This window comes from Perognathus longimembris, chromosome 18 (assembly GCF_023159225.1).
Source record: "Perognathus longimembris pacificus isolate PPM17 chromosome 18, ASM2315922v1, whole genome shotgun sequence".
In the NCBI taxonomy this organism is placed as follows: Eukaryota; Metazoa; Chordata; class Mammalia; order Rodentia; family Heteromyidae; genus Perognathus; species Perognathus longimembris.
This window is the reverse complement of record NC_063178.1, coordinates 1,717,694-1,738,889: the sequence shown is the minus strand read 5'-3', so window position 1 is coordinate 1,738,889 and position 21,196 is coordinate 1,717,694. Positions and strand designations below refer to the sequence as shown.

At 49.5% G+C, this 21,196-nt stretch overlaps 2 protein-coding genes and 1 non-coding gene across 3 annotated transcripts; all 3 read left to right on the top strand.

Moving 5' to 3' along the window:
- Nucleotides 1–288: 288 nt before the first annotated feature.
- On the top strand, nucleotides 289–10,726 carry Rbm34 (RNA binding motif protein 34). Its single transcript, XM_048367720.1, has 11 exons — nucleotides 289–405; nucleotides 497–671; nucleotides 1,233–1,363; nucleotides 2,720–2,954; nucleotides 4,103–4,162; nucleotides 4,481–4,524; nucleotides 6,759–6,842; nucleotides 6,944–7,007; nucleotides 8,665–8,704; nucleotides 9,165–9,283; nucleotides 10,199–10,726. The coding sequence occupies exons 1-11, from the start codon at nucleotides 353–355 to the stop codon at nucleotides 10,484–10,486; spliced, it is 1,293 nt and encodes a 430-aa protein (XP_048223677.1). The 5' UTR covers nucleotides 289–352; the 3' UTR covers nucleotides 10,487–10,726.
- Nucleotides 10,727–12,737: 2,011 nt separating this feature from the next.
- On the top strand, nucleotides 12,738–20,905 carry Tomm20 (translocase of outer mitochondrial membrane 20). Its single transcript, XM_048367792.1, has 5 exons — nucleotides 12,738–12,983; nucleotides 15,763–15,809; nucleotides 18,394–18,475; nucleotides 19,126–19,268; nucleotides 20,828–20,905. Exons 1-5 carry the CDS (start codon nucleotides 12,863–12,865, stop codon nucleotides 20,870–20,872), a joined length of 438 nt encoding a protein of 145 aa, XP_048223749.1. The 5' UTR covers nucleotides 12,738–12,862; the 3' UTR covers nucleotides 20,873–20,905.
- On the top strand, nucleotides 13,167–13,294 carry LOC125367376. The gene has a single exon (XR_007214070.1). It is a non-coding gene; the product is annotated as a small nucleolar RNA SNORA14 (small nucleolar RNA).
- Nucleotides 20,906–21,196: the final 291 nt, after the last annotated feature.

The following is a 21,196-nucleotide window of genomic DNA, read 5'->3' as shown; positions in this document are numbered from 1 at the left end:
GGGGCGGCGGAGCGCGCCCGTGCGCGTGCCGGCCCCCGAGGTCACCCGCCAGGCGGCGGCGGGGAGAGCCCCGGGGACCGAGGCTGGGTGGGGTCGCGGCGGCCGCCAGCCCCGGTCCTCCAGCACGCGGCCCGGGCCCGCCTGGGCGGCGGCGGGGAGGGCTGCGGGAGGGGGCCAGGAGCCGGTCCGGCCACGGGCCGTGGGACGCCAGCCCGACGGGCTCCCCGGAGAGCGTGCCTCGGGTCCCGGCTCCTCCACCGGGCCGGGAGGGGCGGGGCCTCGGAGCGGAAGGGGCGGGGCGCGCGCCGGAAGTGCCCGGGCCCGGAAGTAGGGCTCCTTCGCGGCCCCCAAGATGGCCGCCGCAGGTGAGAGGAGGCGGAAGAGGAAGCGGAGCCCGGAGCCCGGGTGAGTGCGGCGCGGCCCGGCTCGGTCCCGTCCCGGGGCTTTCCGTGCGCGGGGACCGGGCCGCGGCTGAGCGCCTGGCGTGTGTTTGCAGACGGGGCCCGGACGGCGCGGGGACGGCGGCGGGGGACTACGTGGTGGGCCAGGTGGCCGGGAGCCTGCGGCGGGGCGCGCGCCCGGCGGAGGAGGGCGGGGGCCGCCTGGCCGCGCTCTTCAGCGCCGCCGCCGCCGCCGTCCCCGCGCGCCCCGCCTTCGTGCCCGCGCCGAGGGTGAGTCTGGGCGCTCCGGGGGCGGGGGGGATGCTGGTGGGAGTGGGGAGGGTCGGAGGTGGGGGTCGGGGATGATGGTGGAGTGGGGAGGGTCGGAGGTGGGGGGGCTGGGAGGGGGGGGAGATGGTGTTGGAGTGGGGAGGGTCGGAGGTGGGGGGGCTGGGAGGGTGGGGAGATGGTGGTGGAGTGGGGAGGGTCGGAGGTGGGGGTCGGGGATGGTGGTGGAGTGGGGGGGTCGGTGATGTGGTGGAGTGGGGAGGGTCGGAGGTGGGGGTCGGGGATGGTGGTGGAGTGGGGAGGATCGGAGGTGGGGGGGCTGGGAGGGGGGGTCGGGGATGGTGGTGGAGTGGGGAGGGTCGGAGGGGGGTGGGGGATGGTGGTGGAGTGGGGAGGATCGGAGGTGGGGGGCTGGGAGGGGGGGTCGGGGATGGTGGTGGAGTGGGAAGGGTCGGGCGGGTGGGGGGGATGGCGATGGCGGTAGGAGGGGGTCGGTTATGGCGGAGGAGGGGGTGGAGCACGGTGTAGGGGGGGCTCTGAACTTCCCCTCTGAACTCGGAACAGCAGCCCTCCCGTGGCAGGAAAGGCGAGGACGGTGGGCCCCCACCCGAGTGGCCAAGGGCGGCCTCGGGACAGCCTGCGAAGAAGACGAAGACCAAGAAAGCCTCCCATGCGGACCGGAATCTGGCAGACAGGTCGGTGAAATTCACCCCACCCGGAGGTTAAAGAGAGCCTCTGGGGGTTAGTGGGAATTCGTGTACCCGAAACACTCGTGGGGATGTTTTCCTCACTTATAACACCTCTAGTTGTTTCATTTTTAAAAAATACTGTATCCTGGCCTGGTTAAAGAACTGAAGTTTGCATGACAAGTGTACCTGTAGTCCCAGCTTCAAAGAGAATACTGTTCCGGCCTGGGGGAAAAGGAGATTCTCTGAAAATGACTGTAAAGGAGAGAGGGCTGGAGGCCTGTCACTACTACTGCACTGTTGCAAAACTTTAATAGTTTAAGGTGCGCATGAAAGGAAACCACCACATGGTTCAGGCAGAAAGGAGTTTAGGGGGCGGGGGGGGGGGGGGAGCAGACTGCCAGCCGACACAAGATGGAGGCGTGGGCAGAAAGAGGGGAAGGAAGAAGGGTGAAAGAGAGAAAAGAGCAAGAGAAAGTGAGAGAGAAAAGGAAAGAGAGCAGGAGAGCGGGACTGTGTTGAGCCAGCCGGATTATATAGTGACCGTCGGGAGGTGTGGCCAGGTGGATTGGATGTGACGTTAGAGGAGGAGGAGGTAACCGCCTCCAGCTGTGCGGGCTACCTAGGTAACTCCGGTACATCTGCATGGAGCCCTCCCAGGGGTGGACCTTACAGTTTCTATTTTCCCAGAGCCCAGCAATATTTCTGATGAGCCAGTCGTTTCACAACTACCACTGCTTATTCTCTTACTCCCTTACACTCTCTTCAGGGGCTGAGGATGCGGCTCAGCATGTTTAGTTTGCCCAAGGCCCAGGCTTCCACCCCAACAAAGGAAACAAAAAAATCTTCCTTATGCCCTTGATTTTCTGTCTGGCCCTATCACCCCCTTTCCCTGATACTTTATCTTGTCTTTCCCATTTCAGGGTTGACTTTTCAGCACTCTTTTAAGTACTGCAGAGCTATAGTAAATACAGAACCTGGGGGGGGGGGTTGTTTTTTTTCTATTGGCTAATTTTATTTTTAAGGAAGTAAGTTGGTGGCAGGCACATAGACATCTTTCAGTTTCAAGGTCATAGTGCAGTGTCCTGGTCTACAGCAGAAGATGAAATTAGGCTCTGATACAGAGTATCCTCAAATACCGAGTTTTTTCAACTCAAGCTGCACCACTTCAGTGGCCAGTGATCTAGCCACCTTTTAAATAATGCTGCTTTAGAGCCCAGATACACTTGTGAGTGGTAGTTTTATATTTACAAAAAGCCAGAAGTCATTGGAAAGTACTTCCCCTAAGGAAATAGAACTGTTTTGTGAAGTGCTACTTTTTGTGGCTTGCTTTTAAATTTCTTTTGTTTTTACTTTAAAAATTAGGGAAAGCGCACTAGCCATTGCTGACTTAGAAGAAGAAACTCACCAGAAGCAAGCACAGAAAAGGAAAACGGCACACTGTAGTGGTAAAGTAGTAGACAGAAAAGTCCTTGATGATGTCGATCAGAGCCTTGATGTAAGTCAGAGAAAGAAAGTTCAAGTCAACAAAGAAGAAGAGAGGCTGAAGAATGAGAGGACTGTGTTTGTTGGGAACTTGCCTATTGCATGCAATAAGAAGGTGAGTTGCGGTTTGTTTGTGGTGTGAGCTCAGTTACACGTCGTTAGAACTGAGTGCCCCGCCTGCAGGCTCATTTTTTCCTCCAAAGCTCTGTCCTTCATGTAGGACCAAGTGCCTCTCACATTGAGTCTCTGTTGTGTGGAACAAACACACTGTATCGTAGGCTCGCAAAACTGTGCACATAACCCTGTGCTTTCTGAGTTCATATGGTGGTAACTGTGTGAGCACTCCTTGGGTCAAAATCTTCCCCGCCTTGTGAAGGACAATTTATATTCTACTTACTAACTAAAACTAAACAATACAAGACATGTCCCTGTCCCGGCTTTTCCTTTTCTTACCCTTTTGTCTCAGCATTTACTTGATACTCATTTTATAGGGCATTGTACATTGTTCTTTATAGCATACCTTTGATTATTGATCTTCCTGTTAGAATGTGGTAGCATAATGCTTTGAAAATACTGCAATAAATTATGTCCTGCTTAAAGTCAGGAGGAGAAATTCTCATTTCTATAAAAATGCCTATTTTTTTTTTAAAGCACGTTTCTTTCTATGTTGAACCAATCAAATGAATAAAGACTTCACAATTTACCTACTAGTATTTCCCACATCTGGAGATCTGATAAACAGATAAATATGGCATTGTCAACTATAGCTATATCAACATCCTTAAAATTCACTTCTGGTTTTGGGCTGAGTGAAAAGATGAGAGACCTGGTGGAAGAAAGGAGTCTGACGTCAATTTGCATTTGATAATGATTGCAAGCCCAGTCCTTGGGCTTGAACTCAGGGCCTGGGTGCTTCCCCTGAACTTTTGTGCTCTAGGAGAATGCTCCACTCTACCACTTAAGCCATAGCTCCACTTGTGGCTTTTTGGTGTTTAATTGGAGATTAGAATCTCGGACTTTTTTTTGCCTGGGCTGGCTTTAATCTGTGATCCTCTGATCTCTTCCTCTTGAGTAGCTAGGATTATAGATGTGAGCTGCTAGCACCTAGCTTACAGTCTGTACTTTATCTGAAGTGTGGTGGTGGTGGTTTTTAATATAAAAACTAGAAGGAGATTATCAGAGGTTTACTTCGTTCTTTTTTGTGACATTTGTGTTCTGAAAGTTATATATATATATGTGTGTGTGTTTTTTCTTCCATTTTAGAAGCTGAAGTCGTTTTTTAAAGAGTATGGACAAATAGAATCTGTACGATTTCGTTCTCTGGTATGTTTTCTTCCCCAGTTCTTAAAAGGCATAGTGTTAAAAAGTGTTCTGTGTTAGTCAGAACTACTGACTTCTTACTATTTGTGAAATGGAAGAGCACCTGACTTGAACCTGATTCCTATCTCAAAGTGTGTGTGTGTGTGTGTGTGTGTGTGTGTGTGTGTGTGTGTGTGGTTTATGAGGCTGAGGGCATAGGTCAGTGGTAGAATGCATGAGACCCTTGTTTTAATCACTAGTACCAAAAAGAAAAGAATAGAATGAAAATACAGCTAATTTCAAGTATTCAATTTTATTTGCTTTATCCTTTTTTCCTCAAAGATTCCAGCAGAGGGAACTCTATCCAAAAAGTTGGCCGCAATAAAGTAAGTCTACAAAAGACATATATTGTCTTTAATTCCTTCCTTTACGAAAAAATGGTACATTTCTTACTAATTTATGTACTACCGTACTTGAATAATGTAGTTTATGTGACTGTGTATGTAATAGCATGTAGATTTATTTGTCAGCTGTTTATCTTCGGGCCTTAAATGATAGTCAGAGAAATTATTGTAAGATAATTTACCAGGAAGTATGCCCTGAGAAATGTCAAGAAAGTTGATAATAGAAGTTTGTTCCAGATTTTCTAAGTAGTAAATGCCGTCTTTCTTCAGTTCACCGAGGCGCTTCTGCTGTTGGTGTAGAGTATGATTTTGTATGGGGTATAGGATGTATAAGTATAGGGTATCACAGATTGCCACTGCCACTCAGATTGCTGCAGCTTGCTGGGGCTCTTGCTTCCCTGTGGCCACTTTAAGGTTCCTGTTTGATAGTTTGGGGACCATGCAGATAGTGTGGCTAGGGTTCCGTTCTCAGGAAATGCTCTTTTTGCTACCCACTGCTAAGGAAGTCCAGTGCCCTTGCTTCTCGTCCTCTAGGGAGGGCTTATTTCTCGTTTCTCTTCAGCCTTCCGTGCATTTTCCTGTTAGTCTTTGGGTGGGGTTGGGGGAGGCCGCAGGTACTGAGGCTGAAATCAGAACCTCGCCCTCTTGGCTTGGCTTTCTTTCTTTAGTTCAGGGCTGGTGCGCTACCACTTGAACCACATCTTGGGTTCCACTTTGGTTATTTTTTTGTTTTTTATTTTAGCCAGTGTTTGGGCTTGAACGCAGGGCCTGGGCTTCTTTGCTCAATGCTAGCTAGCACTCTACCACTTGAGCCATAGCACCACTTCTAGCTTTTTCTACTTATGTGGTACTAAAGAATCGAACCCAGGGCTTCATGCATGCCAGGCAAGCACTCTACCACTAAGCCACATTCCCAGCCCACAGTATTTTATTTGTTTTGTTTTTGTTGCCAGTCCTGGGGCGTGGACTCAGGGCCTGAGCACTGTCCCTGGCTTCTTTTTGCTCAGGGCTAGCACTCTACCTCTTGAGCCACAGCACCACTTCTGTTTTTTTTTTTTCTACATATATGGTGCTGAGGAATTGAACCCAGGGCTTCATGTATACGAGGCCAGCACTTTACCACTAGGCCATATTCCCAGCTCTGAGACAGTATTTTGCTATGGAGTCCAGGTTGGTCTCAAACTCATGACTCTCCTGCCTCTGCCTCCCAAGTACTGGGCTTGTAGGTGGTTACTGGCATTGTGTGTGTGTATATTCCTAGGGCTTATATTCAGGGCTTGGCGCTTGTATTTCTGTTACTTCCGAATGCTAGGTTGACATCTTCCATGAAAGATCTGTTTCACTAAGGTCCAGGTCTCCTGTTCACTCGTCACAACTGTGCTAGATCAGCTGTAAATCTAGCAAGTCAGTGGGTTTAGAGCACAAACTCCAGTCATCAAGAGTTCAATCCAGTCACAACATTTCCCCCATGAAAGAACAGCCTACCCTGTCCCTGGTCCTGACAAAGGGACCAAGTCTGCGTCTGATGAGAGGTTGGGAGCCAGCTGCCCGTGTGCATGGTGAAATGCACTGCTGTCTTGCAGCCAGTGAAGTCCCGACCGTGCGCAGTTTGGATTCAGACTGCAAGGCAAAGATAAAGGGAGAATCCTGTAAATGAGCCAGTATTCAAAAGACATACCTCACCATTATACAGAGAAGACCAAAGCTTGAGGTGTGGGAATAGGTGTGCAAGGTAGAACTGTCCCGCCGGGCGGGGAAGTGGTCCGTAGAAACACGGGTGGTGGTAATGGCCTTTGAAGGGGGATGGCCGTGCCTGGGGTGGACCACAGAGCCTGCTGGCTAGGTGACCCGGGATGGCTGCCGGAGCCTCAGCCTGCTGTTCATTCTCTCCACACGTTTGATCTTGCCGTAAGAAAGAGAAACCAAGGACAGACAGAGCTGCAGCTGAGACTGGATTTCCAGTCCTTGTATTGTTCTTAGGGATTGGCCCATGTGGGCGCCCTGTTCTCATCCTGCCGGCTCCTGTCTGGGCGGCTGCGGGCCTTGTGTTCCCATTCTCTTTCTAATCGGATTCGCCTTTAATCACAGGATATTTATTTGAAAAAGTAAAGCTTCACCCAGGGGTCTTGTCTCAAGTGCTAAGAAAGCAGGCTGCATGTATTCTGGTGACTGAGGCCACCCGACTGACCTTGTCCTTGTCCTTGCTGTCTCTGTAGACGCAAAGTTCATCCTGATCAGAAAACCCTCCACGCCTACGTTGTCTTTAAAGAGGAGAGCGCTGCTGCTAAGGCGTTGGAAAGGTAGCGGTGCGGCTGGGGAGCGTGGCTGCGGCTTCACTGTAGAGCACGTAGTTTGGTAATTAATTATGTGCTCCCATCTCTCCCTTTTGCTTATCCTACAGAAATGGGGCCCAGATTGCAGATGGATTTCGTATTCGAGTTGATCGTGCATCTGAGACTTCGTCTGTAAGCGGTGCTTGTTTTGTTTAAAGAATTTAGCTAGAGCCTTGTGGCGAGAATTCCTCCCATCTGAGATTTGCTGGAAGCCGTGAAGCCAGTGGGACTGGGAGGAAGAGCCTTCACATCATCAGTTGGTGCTGAGCAAGGCCAAGAATACAAGACACCGCCCCCCCCACACCGCCCCCCCCCCCCAACAGACAATTCACTGATTATGAAAAGTTGGGCCGAAGGATGCAGTAGAGATGTTAAGATCCTCAGCCTTTTTGTAGGGATCGGGGCTAAGGAAATGTTCAGTGGACAGTTTTGAGGAGCTCCTCTGTGGGCATGAGGTCCTAAGACATCATCTTAATTTGCAGTAACTGACAGTGTGGAGACACTCGTGGGGCAGACGAGCTGTTTTGTGATCAGGGCTGCGTAGGTACAGAGGGTACGTCATCAGGTTGTGATTGGGTCACGGGACTTGGGGACTTGCTGCCAAGGAGGGCAAGGCGCTTTCGAGGAGAGCAGGTCCTCCCTCTCTCCTGTAGAGAGATGGGTAGGCCATCCAGCAGAAACGTTTAGTGAGGCAAAAGAGCAGACTGCATGGCCGGGACCCGTTCCTGGGTGTCAGGGTGCCGAGGCAGTAGTGACCTTTGTAACCTTTGTTGTTGGATGGACAGGGCAGCCTGAGTCCTGTCTGGGGCTGCCCCAAAGTTGAACTGTGGGAGTGATGTGATGCAGGGCGCGTGACGGAATAGAGTATGCCTCCGCTGACGTCAGAGTGACCTGGGAGAAATGAGCACGATGGGGGGCGGAGCACAGGCTCAGCAGACCCACCTGCCAGCCTTGGTGAATGAAGCTCTGGACACACACCACACGGGCATTTATTCCTTGTGTGATCAGGGACAGAACTGACCACAGAACCCCACAGTGCGAAACGCTTGCTAGGTGACCTTCCATGCAAGGGTTTGCCATTCCCAGGAGAGCGTGTGTGTGGCCGTGCTCTCCCACTTGAACCAGCCTTCATTCTCAGTTTTTTGGTTAATTGGGAGCTCATGGATTCTCTACCCAGGCCGACTGAAGCACAGTTCTCAGATCTCCCCTTGGGAGTAGTGTGGATTGCAGGCGTGAGCCATTAGCACCTGGCCAGATCGGGCCTTTCTTGACCACTACTCTGTATCGGTGCTAGTTGTAGGGCTTACTCATTGTTCAGAGGGTAGGCCGGAAGCAGAAACAAGAGGTAGACGTGTTAGGTTAAATAAGGAGACCGGTGACCCGTCAGATGGGGAGTATGGGATGGGGCTGGAGTGGATGGCTTCAATTTTCTGGTCCGTTGGGTTTTTCTCTTTTAGGATTTGTATTAGCATCTATCGGTTGCATGGGGGTGGGCTGGGAGTGTTTCCATACGTGTGTTCCTACACCCCACCGGCGCCGGCCCTTATGCCCTCTTCCTTTCCTTAGAGAGCTTCAGCAGATTTCACTGATGTTTGATAAAGCACCTCAGCCATATTCACCTTCATTCACCCTCTCCACTCGTCCTTCTTGCTGTCATCCCCTCCCAACAAAGTCCTGTTTACTCTCCTGTTACTCACGTGGGTATGCTCACGCGCGTACGCACACACGTGTGTGTTTATTGTACTAAGGGATTTCATCATGGTATTTATTAACCCTCTTTGTGTTTCAGAGAGACAAAAGATCAGTCTTTGTGGGGAATCTTCCTTACAGTAAGTTGAAACAAAAGGTTTTGCTATTCACTATTGGAGATGGGGCTGGGGTACTAGTGGTAGAGCACCTCCCTCGCGTGCACGAGAGCCCGAATTCTGTCCCTAGCTGTCAGATGTGCCATGCAGTGGTGTGTGTTCATGAGTCTGTGTCATCTCACTGTCTTAGGATACACCTCCAGCTATTTTTTTTTTTTTTTTTTTTTTTTTTTGGCCAGTCCTGGGCCTTGGACTCAGGGCCTGAGCACTGTCCCTGGCTTCTTTTTGCTCAAGGCTAGCACTCTAGCACTTGAGCCACAGCGCCCCTTCTGGCTTTTTCTATATATGTGGTGCTGAGGAATTGAACCCAGGGCTTCGTGTATACGAGGCGAGCCCTCTCCCACTAGGCCACATTCCCAGCCCCCGCTTCCAGCTTCCTAAAGGGAAGTGGAGCCTGACCTTCATTTGGTGAATTTATTCTCAGAAGTGGAGGAGCCTGCCCTGGAGGAGCACTTTGTGGACTGTGGGAGTGTTGTGGCCGTGAGGATCGTGAGGGACCCCGTTACTGGCGTCGGCAAGGGGTTTGGCTACGTGCTCTTTGAGGTACGGCGATCGTGTGTTGTCACTGGCCTGTGACTGCACAGAAGGATTCCTGCTGTGTTGGCCAGCTTGAGACGCCACCTTAGATTAGGGTGGCTGTTGTTGCACTCAGCCAGGAAATACTGTCGTTTTGTCTTCCTGTTTACATGGTGAAGTTTGTAGCATGGTTAGATGTTGGGTGTTAGCGGGACCACTGGCAGAGAAAACGCTTTTCAGGTCTTTGTACAAGGTTCCTGTATCTATTCCACTGGTGAGTTAGTACCCAAATGATTCAAGCCTGACGAGGCAGCTAAATACTAATGTTTTAGATTTTCCTGTGTGTTCCTTGGCATAATTGCACCTCTGTCTGTGAGACCCTTATTTCCTGCAGTGCTGCCTTAATGTCTGTGCATTGCTTTGGTCTGGGCTTACCATAGAAGGTCTTCACTGTAAAGGCCGGCCGCTCGGCGCAGTCATCCTGGGTGGCAGCTGTGTACTTGGAATACCTCAGTGTCTGATCTCCTGGCCAGGACGGCTGTGGGGGATCCGAAGGCTTTGCTTTTGAACATAATAGGGTGATTTCCTCGTGAAGCCTTGAGTATTCTTTGTCCTGCACTGCTGATTAGGTCTGCTACAGCTACAGCTAGAAAGTTGTCCACAGTAATTTCACTGAATAAGCTTGCTAACAACATGCAGGCCATCTCTTGATTCCCTAGTTGGTTGAAACCTCATGCTGAACAAGGAAGCCCATGTAATCTGATGTAATCGGGACATTGAGGACGCAGATTACGGATTCCAGGGGGGTGGGGGCGGGGCTTGGAATAGCAGAAGGGCCCTGTCTGCAAGTTCTAGGATCCCTGTAATATAACCCATTAGAGTCCAAATTGTACCATTCTCTTTGGGTAGAAATTGATGTGTCACTTCTTTTCTCTTTTATAGAATACGGATGCCGTTCATCTTGCTCTGAAATTAAATAATTCTGAGCTCATGGGAAGAAAACTCAGAGTCATGAGATCCGTTAATAAGGAAAAATTAAGACAACAAAATTTAAAGGCAGGTTTGAAGAACGTCAGTAAACCTAAGCAGGGATTTCACTTTGCTTCCACACATGCAGGACAGTCTAAAAGTGTATTTGTTGGAGAAAAAGCTGTTCTCATTAAGAAGAAGAAGAAGAAAGGGCAGAAGAAAAGTGTACGGATTAAGAAAGCAAAGAAACAGAAGTCATGATGAATGAAGTGACTTCTATGGAGTACTGTGTTAACAGATTTGTAGATTGTGTCTATTTTTTATGGCTTAATGTGTGTAAAATGTGAAGATCTCACATTGCTAGTTTATTCACATTGTAATACTCTGAAGGGTGTTTTTTTTTTAACATGTAAACAGATTTATTACCATAGGCTTTGAGTTACTACTGATGTCAATAGTGGCCCAGGGTGAACTCTATATAAAAGAACCTTTTTTTATATATATACAGAATCTTTTATTTCAAGAATATTATTGTTTGGATTAAAGTAAAGGAGGAAATTTAAGAAATAAAGCTGGGTGCTGATGGCTAACCCCTATAATCATACCTTGTCAGATGGAGGCTGAGATCTGAGGATCCCAGTTCAAAGCTAACTTGGGCGGGAAAGTTCATGAGACGCGTATCTCCAATTAACTCCTAAAAAGCCAGAAGTGGAGCTATGGCTCACGTGGTAGAGCACCAGTCTTGCATGAAAAAGCTAGTGAATGAACTCAAGTGCTGAGTTTGAGCTCATCCTTACTGGCACAGTGGTAAGACAAAAAACCAAACTTTAGTGCTGGTTATGTATTGATGACCCTGGTGAGTCTCATATAAAGCAGGTTACTTCCACTTTTTGATTTAAAAAATATCTTCAGGAAAACTTGTAATCCTGAAAATTAGTGTCACTTGATAGAAGGAAACAATCTTCCCAGAAAGTCATTGAAAGGAAACATTTTCTATTAAAGGTAGCCAGGAAATGAGACACTGCTATAATCCTGCATTCTGGAGGTTTCAAGTTCAGGGCCACTAAGATCTATGTCAGGAGAGAAAATATACATGCATTACATGCATGCGGGTATATATGTCAGAAAAGGAGAAAAATGCAGTTACTTTCCTTTGGCCTCCTCAACTGGTTAGGAGTCAGTGACTTACTTATATCAAGCTTTGGTTTATATCCTTAATCCAGACTTGAAGGAAGTGGGAAAAACTGGGCTGACCCAGCAGGTAGAATCTATAGTGGGCATGCGTCAAGGTCACTGAGATCAGAACAGGGTGAAGTAAGCATACTGAAAGTTTTGAAAAGGCTGTCTTGGGGGAAGGGCATGTGGGAACTCCTGGGTCTTCAAACCATAGTTCTGTAGAAAGCAGAATTTCATTTTCTTTGGTACAGAGGTATATTTTTTTCCCCGGCCTGTACAGGCTTTGAAGTCAGGGCCTTGCACTTACACTAGACTTACTTGTTCATGGCTGGTGTTCTCCAATTGAACTGTGCCTCCAGTCCAGCATTTTGCTGCATGACCAGAGATAAGAAACTCAGACTTTTCTGCCTTTGCTGGCCTTGAAATCCTCCAGGTTTCAGCGTCCTCGAAGAGCTAGGATCATAGATGTGAGCTACCAGCACCCACTGAGAAATTAAACTTATTTTTAGTATCCTTGACTTCAGAACCTTATTTTTCAGAAGTTGTGCTCAGTAAGTGTCTATTACCTGGCCACTGGGTATTTTTGTACATATTCTGTTAAATTGGTGAAAGTGCACAGCTTCTGTAGACTGTGTAGATTGTAGGTTCATAGGGGGCTTTGTGTGTGTAAACGGGGTTTTCCTGAGGGGGCAGCTTTTTAAGATGGCAGAGAACGTTACAGTTCTGCTTGACACTCGTTACTGTATGGATGATTGCAGGTTCTGCCGACTATGCACGTGTTGCTGAAACCGTGTCATTGTTGTTACCTGGGAGAACCCTGGCATCTTCAACTTCAGTCTACCCCGGTAGTCACCTGGTCAAATGTGACTTCCGGTGGCTGTCCTAAAGGGGCCTGGCCATTTTGATGGACTGTGGGAATTGTTTGGCTGCGGTACTTGCCAGCCAGCCTCTCCGGGGTTCAGGGAAGCCCGCTCAACTGGGGTCGCACGTGGCTGGGGGGGGGGGGCTTTGACTGGGCCCCCGTGGGGCCCACCCGCTCGGGTCTACCCCTCCCCGCGCACTCAGGACCACCCCGGGGCCTGCGGGTGGGGGCCGCCCGACAGCTTCGGGCACGCACCAAGCACGGCCCGGCGCCCAACCCAGGGCCAGCCACCTGCCCGACGAGCCATCCTCGGTTTCGGGGCGGGCCGAGGGCGCCGGCACGGCTCCCGGACCCGGCGCCCCGCCCTCCCGCGGACACGTGGCCTTCCGCGCAGGCGCACCGGGGCTCGGCGTGCGGGCGGCGCGCAGGCACCGCCGCAGCCACCTCGGGGGCCTGAGGCGCCGGAAGCGCGCGCGCTCGGCCTTTCCGCGTCCAGGCGGGCGGGCGTCGGCTGCGTGCGGCCCGCGCGCGGTGAAGGCTCGCGGCCAACCGCCCCGTTGCCCGCCGCGGCCGGCCGGCGCACGCCGCAGTCGGAGACGATGGTGGGCCGCAGCAGCGCCATCGCCGCGGGCGTGTGCGGGGCCCTCTTCATCGGCTACTGCATCTACTTCGACCGCAAGAGGCGGAGCGACCCCAACTTCAAGAACAGGCTTCGCGAGCGTGAGTAGGCCCGGCGGGCCGCGGCCTCCGCGGGCGGGGGTGGGGTGCGGGCGGGCGGGCGGGCGCGTGGTGCGGCCCGGGCGGGGGGGGGGGCAGGGCGCCGCCGCCGCGTGCCGGGCGGGCCCCCCCCCCCCCGCGCCCCGGGCCGCCATCTTGCGCTCGCGGTCCCCGCGTCCGCGCGCGCCGCACTCTTAAACCCTCCTGGCGGCTCGGTGCCCCCCGGATACGAGCGAGTGCGAGAGCACGCGCAGGGGTCCAAAGGGCTGCGCCCCCCCCCGTGGCGCAGCCTCATTTCAGACCTGCGACATCCTCGCGTGGGGTCCGCGCGGCCGCCCCGGCCCGAGGCCCGAGGCCCGCCCGGCGCCCCGCGGGAGCTTGCGTTGTCACATTCCCTCCCAGCCCCTTTCTGCCGGGCCTCCTGGGGTGGCCGGCCCCGCGCGAGAGCTTCCTTCCTCCGCTCGGCCCGGAGTAAGCAGGAGCTCGTCCGACCTCCTCTCCTCGCTAGCCGGTGAACCTGTTGAAATGTGCTTGGCCGGGTTAAGGAAGAGGTTTGAAATGGCTGCGGTTCAGGTTCCCGGCCCCTCTTCTTTTAGCCTCCAAATCACGGTGCCCGCTGCATTTAGAAAGGTACTTCGGAGTGGCATGCCATTTTACGTTCCTTCCCTCTGCACGGTTGCTTGTGGGATGGTGTGTCTTTTAGAAGTACGCGAAGGAAATGCCGGGGCACATGGTTTGGAGGTGATTGTAAGTTACGTTTTACATCATGTTTTTTTTTTTTTAAGGTGGACATACCTGTTTTTAACTTTGATTTGCACGGGATTTGGTGCCAAGATCAAGATCAGCCAGTGCTGGGTTAGGCCTAAATTTTGCCGTGTGGATCTTTTGTTTTGATTTTCAATCTGTTACCATCTTAGAATTTACCTTATGAAACAAAGTAGTGTAATTTAAATTTTGCTGCTAAAAATAAAAGGCAACTAAGGGAGCTTAAAATTTGTAAACTATCAATCAAACGTATTCTGCATTAGTCACATACTCCTCCACACCTAATTTTCTTTTTCCTTTTTTTTTTTTTAAATCTGAAGCTGGGCGAGGTAGCTCACGCCTATAATGATCACATAAGTCCCGGAAGGTGGAGGCTGGAGTTTAGGGGGGATTTGTAGGCGAGCTTGTGCAAAATAGAACCTGTCTCAAACATAAACAAAAACAAAACCTGTACTTGAGTACTACTGGAAACTTTCATTCCAGTGGGGACTCTTTACCTTCTGTCATTTCCCCTAAGTTCTGGTTTAACAGACTGCATTTCATTGCCTGTTGCGCAATACTTGTTCCTTTCTACCCCCTTTGGCAGTGGCTGTACTGCCACTTGAGCCATGCTTCCAGCCCTTTTTGCTGTGTTTAGTCTCCACAGTTGCCTGTGCCATCCTGGGCGGCAGTACTCTTACACTTCCCATTCACCCTAATTGGGCTGTCATGCTCAAACCATTTCCCTTGAGATGGGTGGAGAATTCTGTGGACTGCTTTGCTTTGGCTGGCATTGAACACCAGTCCTCCAGAACTCAGTCATGTGCAAAGTTGGAATGACAGGCACATTCCACTGCCCCCATGTATTTGAGATGAGGTATTGAGAACTTTTTGCGCAGACTGGCCTTGAACCAGGATCCTCCTGGATCTCTGCCTCCTGAATAGCTAGGAATGTACGCATCAGCCATGGTCCCTGCTTTTGCACATTTCTGAAATGCCTTTTAACCTAATGGACATGTTGCTCTATTGAGTAGTAAGAGTCATTACCCAGAAGTTCAGCTGCCTGTGTTTGGACAGCCACTCCCTTACTGTTTCCTAAGAAGATTGAGAGTAGAATTACTACTTCAATGTTTATTACAGCCCCTCATTGAAGATAAGAACTGCCTCTTTTTAAATGCTTATAGATAGATAAATGCATAGAGTGGAACATGAGCCAAGTTAGGTAGCCTTAAGTAGCTCCTCACGCATGTCCTGTGGAGTTCCTCTCCTTAGAGCGGGTTTCTGAAGAAACGGTGCTGTCAGTTTCATGGATTCATTTGAAGAGGGCTGACTGATCAAGAATTACAGTTTTGTTTGATCTCCCTGTTCCCCCCTTCCTCCGTCCGTCCCTCCCTCCCTCCCTCCTACCATTCTAGGGCTTGAACTCCCTCTGCTTGAGTTTCACTAGGCAGGTGCTCTTATCTTTGAAACCGGGTCTGCCCATTCTGCTTTGGCTGCCCTTAGCTTCCCCGGTGCCGGGGTCGCTGACCTGTGCGACCACACCCTGTAGCTGGAGTTTTAAATGTCTCTCTCACGAGAGACATCTGTATAGCTTGATTTCACACCAGAAACAACGCAGCTTACAGATGATAGGCTTTCTTCCTTCATCACCATAATGGTGGATTTCTGAGCATTTTGCCATTGCTTTCTTTTGCAATGCATGCTGTGTTTTATTTTTGGGTAACTGTCAAATACAGCTTCTCCGTTATAGAAGGTGCTACATGTCAGTAATAAAATTTGGTGACAGTGGCCTAATTCTCTGTTCCGTATCCCCTGTGGGTAGGAAAGAGGTGTTGGCCTTGCCTATGGAGCTGTGAATTGCTAGCCCTGGTGGCCCAGAGAGCAAGAGAATGCTCTCTCCCAGAAATGCCGTTTGCCTGAGTCCTTGAGGATGGGAGGAGCTATTCCCAGGTCCCTGACAGGCCCTAGGGATGCCACTTACTTAGACTTTGATTCTTGTTTTGATTATAACTAAATGAAAGTACCACATTTCTTACAGGAAGAAAGAAACAGAAGCTTGCGAAGGAGAGAGCTGGGCTTTCCAAGGTAATATGTAGTCTTTTTTTTTTCATTAAAGAGATAATGTCTGATAATTATGTATTTTGACATGTTTTGAGAAGGCTCTTTGCTATTGGATATTGATTTTCTGTTCCGCATTGTGTATGCGATTAGGGGAATGGTGTAGCTCCGCTGCAGCTTAGTGGCCCTCCAGGACTTGGTTTCTGTGCTGACCAGCTTAGTGTGCCAGCCGGCTTAGAGAGGCAGGAGATGAAAGTCTCCAGCAGAGCTATCCCCAGAAGAGTCAAGTATGCTCAGCTGCTTCAAGCTCATAAAAATGTAACCTTCGTTAATTTAATTGCCCTAGTTCCACCTTGGGTGTTCATTTCCAAAGTTAATCTAGATTGTTCCTGCCCACTGATACAGAATCGTGCCGGGTTCACACAAACTTGCACTCTAATGTAAACCTTTCCATTTTTCTTTTCATGGATGCTCCATTTGTTGTTTCATATGACTCAAGTAACTAAATTAAGTAAATGTTAGATCCTACTGCTTTCCCCCCTCCCAGCGGGGTGAGTACTGAGATTTGACCTCTGGGCTTTATAAGGTTGTTGGCAAACACTCTTACTACCTGAGTCACACTTCTGCGGGCCCCTCCCCCCCTTGAACTCTAGGCCTGGGCACTGTCCTTGGTCTTTTTTGGCTCAAGGTTGCTGCTATACTTTTGAGCCACTTTGAGCCACAGCTCTACTTCCAGATTTCTGGTGAGTAGTTGGAGATGAGAGTCTTGCTGATTTTCCTGCCTAGGCTGGCTGTAAGCCGTGGTCCTCAGACCTCAGCCTCCTGAGTAGTTAGAATTACACACCTTGCCTGACTTGGACCTGACCTGGACCACGATTCTCCTCCACTGTTAGAGCTGCAGCTGGAGTACCCGGCTTCTTCTGTGGAGATGGGGAGCTGGTGGGTTTTGTTTGGGCTGGCCGGGAGCTGCAGTTCCCTGCCTCAGTGCCTGTGTAGTTGGGATGAGAGTGGGCATCATGGTGCCCAGCTTTGGTTGAGATGGGAGGGCTTTCCTGGAACCACAGTCCTTCCTTATCTCTGCCTCCCTAATAGATAGATAGGTTACATGGAAGAGCCGGGAGCAAGCAGCCTGCATTCCTATGGCCAATTCCAACTTATTTTCTGGATTTGTAGGATGTGGGCTGGTAGGTCACTAATGGTAAAATTAGGTTAAAACAAAGAAACCTTGGAGCAATAAATGCTACATCTGTTATCTTGAAACAGTCCTCTCCACAGGTCTTAGTGGCCGGGTGTGGTAATGAAGGGAAATCCATACACTTTGCTGTTGGAATGTGTCCAGGCTGCCTTTCACCCCGGTTTGGTTCTGTGGTCTCTTCTTGGTGAGGGTGTAGGGCGTGCAAGCAGCAGCTCAGCCCATCAGTATGTCTTTCTATAGACTGAGATAGTGAGTGAAAAATGCCTTGGGGAAGTTTTTTTCATGTGTATTGGATAGAATGTATACAATGTAATTTAAAGCTCAAAACTTTTCATTAAGGGGCTGGGAATGTGGCTAAGAGGTAGAGCGTTCGCCTAGCATGCATGAAGCCCTGGGTTCAATTCCTCAGCACCACATACGCAGAAAAGGCCGGATGTGGTGCTGTGGCTCAAGTGGTAAGAGTACGAGCCTTGAGCAAAAGGAAGCCAAGGACAGTGCTCAGGCCCTGAGTTCAAGCCCCAGGACTGGCAAAAATTAATTAATTAATTAATTAAAAATTCATTAATGGGAGTCAAGTTTTTTTTTAATGTGGTTTAAAAAAATAAGTTTACATTTTTAAGAGGCTGTATAAATGGAGGTGTGGCTGAAGTGATGGACTGCAATCTGAATAAACAAGCCCCAAGCAAGGTGCGCACTGAGACGAGAGTGTCCACGTGTGCCCCCCCCCCCCCCCCAAGAATGGAGCCTGGCATGGAGTGACAGCTGTAGCACAAAGAAAACCACACCATTAAGACATGAGGAGTGACATTCCTCAATGGCATGTTCTACTGTCTAAATATCTAATCACATACCCATGAACGTCGACATAAAATAATGTTGAACCTGTGTGTTGCAGTTACTTAAAATTCCATAATGATAGTAGAGATGTTTGTGCCCTTCATGTTTTATTAATGTTTGAGCAAAGCTTTCTAAAGCTGGGCCCTGGTGGCTCACACCTGTGATCCTAGCTACTCAGGAGGCAGAAATCCAGACTGGGCAGGAACGTTCATGAATTCTTTTCTCCAGTTAACTACCAAAAAGCCAGAATCGGAGCTGAGGCTCAGGTGGTAGAGTGCTAGCCTGGAGCACAGCTCAGGCCAGGGCACAGGCCCTGCCAGCCTCCAGGAGCAGCACGTGCACACACACACACACACACACACACACACACACACAGTTGAAATGCTTTCTAAGAACTGTTGAAATAGCAGTTGACCAGAAAGTGCTTCTTTCTTCATCTTAATGTAGATGCTAAATTCTGAGGTAAGTTTTTTTTTTAATAGCTGTTTGTTTGGTCCTCAGTTTTGTTGACTTTTGTGTATTGGTTCTATCCTTGGCATAGTATTGATCTCAATTTCTATGTATTCTGTTTTCAAACAGTTACCTGATCTTAAAGACGCTGAAGCTGTTCAGAAATTCTTCCTTGAGGAAATACAGCTTGGTGAAGAATTACTAGCTCAAGGTAATCTAGAAAGGAGCTGGTGGCTCAGGTGGCTCATGCTGTAATCTTAGCTGCTCAGTAGCTTGAGATCTGAGGATTAGGGTTTGAAGTCAGCTTGGGCAGATAAATCCAGAAGACTCTTAACTCCAGTTAACCAGTAAAAAGCCAGATTTGGGGCGTAGCTCCAGTAGTAGTGCAGTCAGTCTTGAGTAAAACCACCAGGGGACAGGCCCAGGCTCCCGCCACACACAGGTATGTCTGTGTGTATGCAGGTATGTAGTTCTTGCTACACACCTGTAATCCTAGCCACTTGAGAGGCTGAAGCAAGAGGGTCACCATTCTGAGAGTTGCGTGGGCAACTTAGTGAGATGGAGAAGTGGTTGGGTGTGGCTGACCGGTAGAGTGCCTTACTTGGAATGAGCAGGCGTGGATTTAGCCCCCCACTCCTCCAAAAAAGAATCGTATTTTAAGAGCGTAAACAGTATGTTTGGGTGTTGGAGCACCGATCTCCCTCTGCATGGAGCATGCTTCTTCTGTGTTGGCCCACGAAGGGTGGGCCGCCCACGGGCACGTGGTAGATCACTGCTGTTTGTCAGTGCAGTCGGCACACTTGGGGACAGGGTGGGGAGTAGAGCCTTGACGAGAGGCTCACGTCACTGCGCGCCTTGCAGGGGAATACGAGAAGGGTGTGGACCATCTGACCAACGCCATCGCCGTGTGCGGGCAGCCACAGCAGCTGCTGCAGGTGTTACAGCAGACTCTGCCGCCTCCCGTGTTCCAGATGCTTCTGACCAAGCTTCCCACCATTAGTCAGGTAAGGGCCCGAGGTTGCAATCCGCTGCTGGGTCCAGAGGGACCTGTAGCCTTCCTCCAGCTAGAGCCCAAGGTTTGATTGGTTTTGTATAGGGAAATAAGTGCAGAGAGTAAGGTATAAACTTTCCCTCGTGCCAATATTTTGTATACAAGTGGTATGTAGATCTCTCCTATCTGGGGAACCTAAGCTCAGCAATGTACAGCTTACAATTTGCATAAACCTTAGTCTGCCCCCAGGCTCCCTTGCAATTTAGGGTGGAATTAGCCTACATGCAAGATAGAAATCTGAATTCCTATTAAGCCAGGACTGATTGATCTTTCCAGGAAACTCTAAAGTGTTCTGAGAGCATGTTGGGAGAAGGCCTTCCAAACTCGCTATCCATCGTATCTCACAGCCTGGGAGCTTGACTTTCGGGTTCTCACAACTTGGGGAAATGTCTGGTGACTTGAGCAAGACATGGAAATCTATCCTTGAGTTACCTTTCTTAATGATGTAGCTCTCGGGGTTATACTTTCCAGGTCTTTCACAACCTAGATTTATTTTTCTTTATATAAAGATAAAAGTGATTGGGTATCTCATGTTGCTTAGAGATCACCATCAAATACCAACAGGCTTTTTTTTTAATCTGGTCAGTCCTGGGGCTTGGGTAGTGTCTCTGAGCTTTTTGTTCAAGGCTAGCACTGTACCACGTTAAGCCACAGCCCACTCATGTTTCCTAGGTGGATAATTGGAGCTGAGAGTCTTAGGATCTTTCCTGCCTGGGCTGGCTGTGAACTGAGATCCTCAGATCTCAGCCTCCTGAGTAACTAGGATGACAGGCCTCAGCCCCCAGCTTAAAGCGGTTTGTTTTTTATTCCGTGTTTTTATCAGGTGGGTCATTTGTAAAATATGTGTCCCGCTCAGCAAAGTGGCTTAGCCTGAAACCCTGAGGGGCCTGGGAGATGAGGGGATGGGGGTTTGAGGCCAGCGTCCGTGTGAAGGTTTGTGAGTGGTGAAGGAGGTTCTCACAGCACTTGACTGTGAGTAAAGTGAGTTTTCCGCCCCTTCACTGCACTCGGGATTAAACCCAGAGCCTGTACAGCCTGTGCTAGACAAACTAGACTTTGTTCTTCTGGAATGCTCATCTGAGAGTGGGTCTCTGACAATGTGTAGGTTCAGAATGAAGCCTAAATTCCTCTCTGTAAAAATGGCCACCCTTAGTCCACATGTCTGTGTTAGTTGGAAGTGTTTTCCATGTGCTAGTTTCAGACTACACTATTTCTTCTTCCTGTAACGGTTGTGAACCCGAAAGGGAAATGTTTGGGGCACGCAGTGGTGAGGTGCTGTTGGCTGGTCATGTGGGAGAGAGCCTGAGTTGCGGAATTGATAGGTAGAGGAGTTTTGAAGAGCTCCGTGGGTGCTTCCCTGAGCTATTTCGTGGGCTGACAAGTTTTCTTAGGTGTCCGCCGGTAACTTCAGCAAGATTTGCTTCTTAAAATAGAAAGTATATTTGATGTTGAACTCGGAATCTTGGATAAATGCTTCTGATACTTCAAAATTAAATTCTTTTTTTTTTCTAGAGAATTGTAAGTGCTCAGAGCTTGGCCGAAGATGATGTGGAATGAGAAATAACAGCATAATAAAGTATCAGTTAAAATGATTTGCACATTCTTAACCTGGAGGTTGAACAGCCCTGGGGGAGTGAGGGCAAATACCTTTGTCAGAGACTGTCCTACGCCGAAATCTACCAAAGTGAAAGTTGGCTTTGTGTAGATCCATGTGTCCAGTTTTATTTATTTTTCCCAGTGAAGTGTGTTTTGATAGAGAGCCTTTCCTTTTATAAATACACTGAGTTAACAAAATATCATGGGTTTCGTTGATTCCTTAAGACCTGCCATTAAGATGTCCATGTAGCAGAGCATTAGCTAGGTTAAATAGAGCGCCCAGGA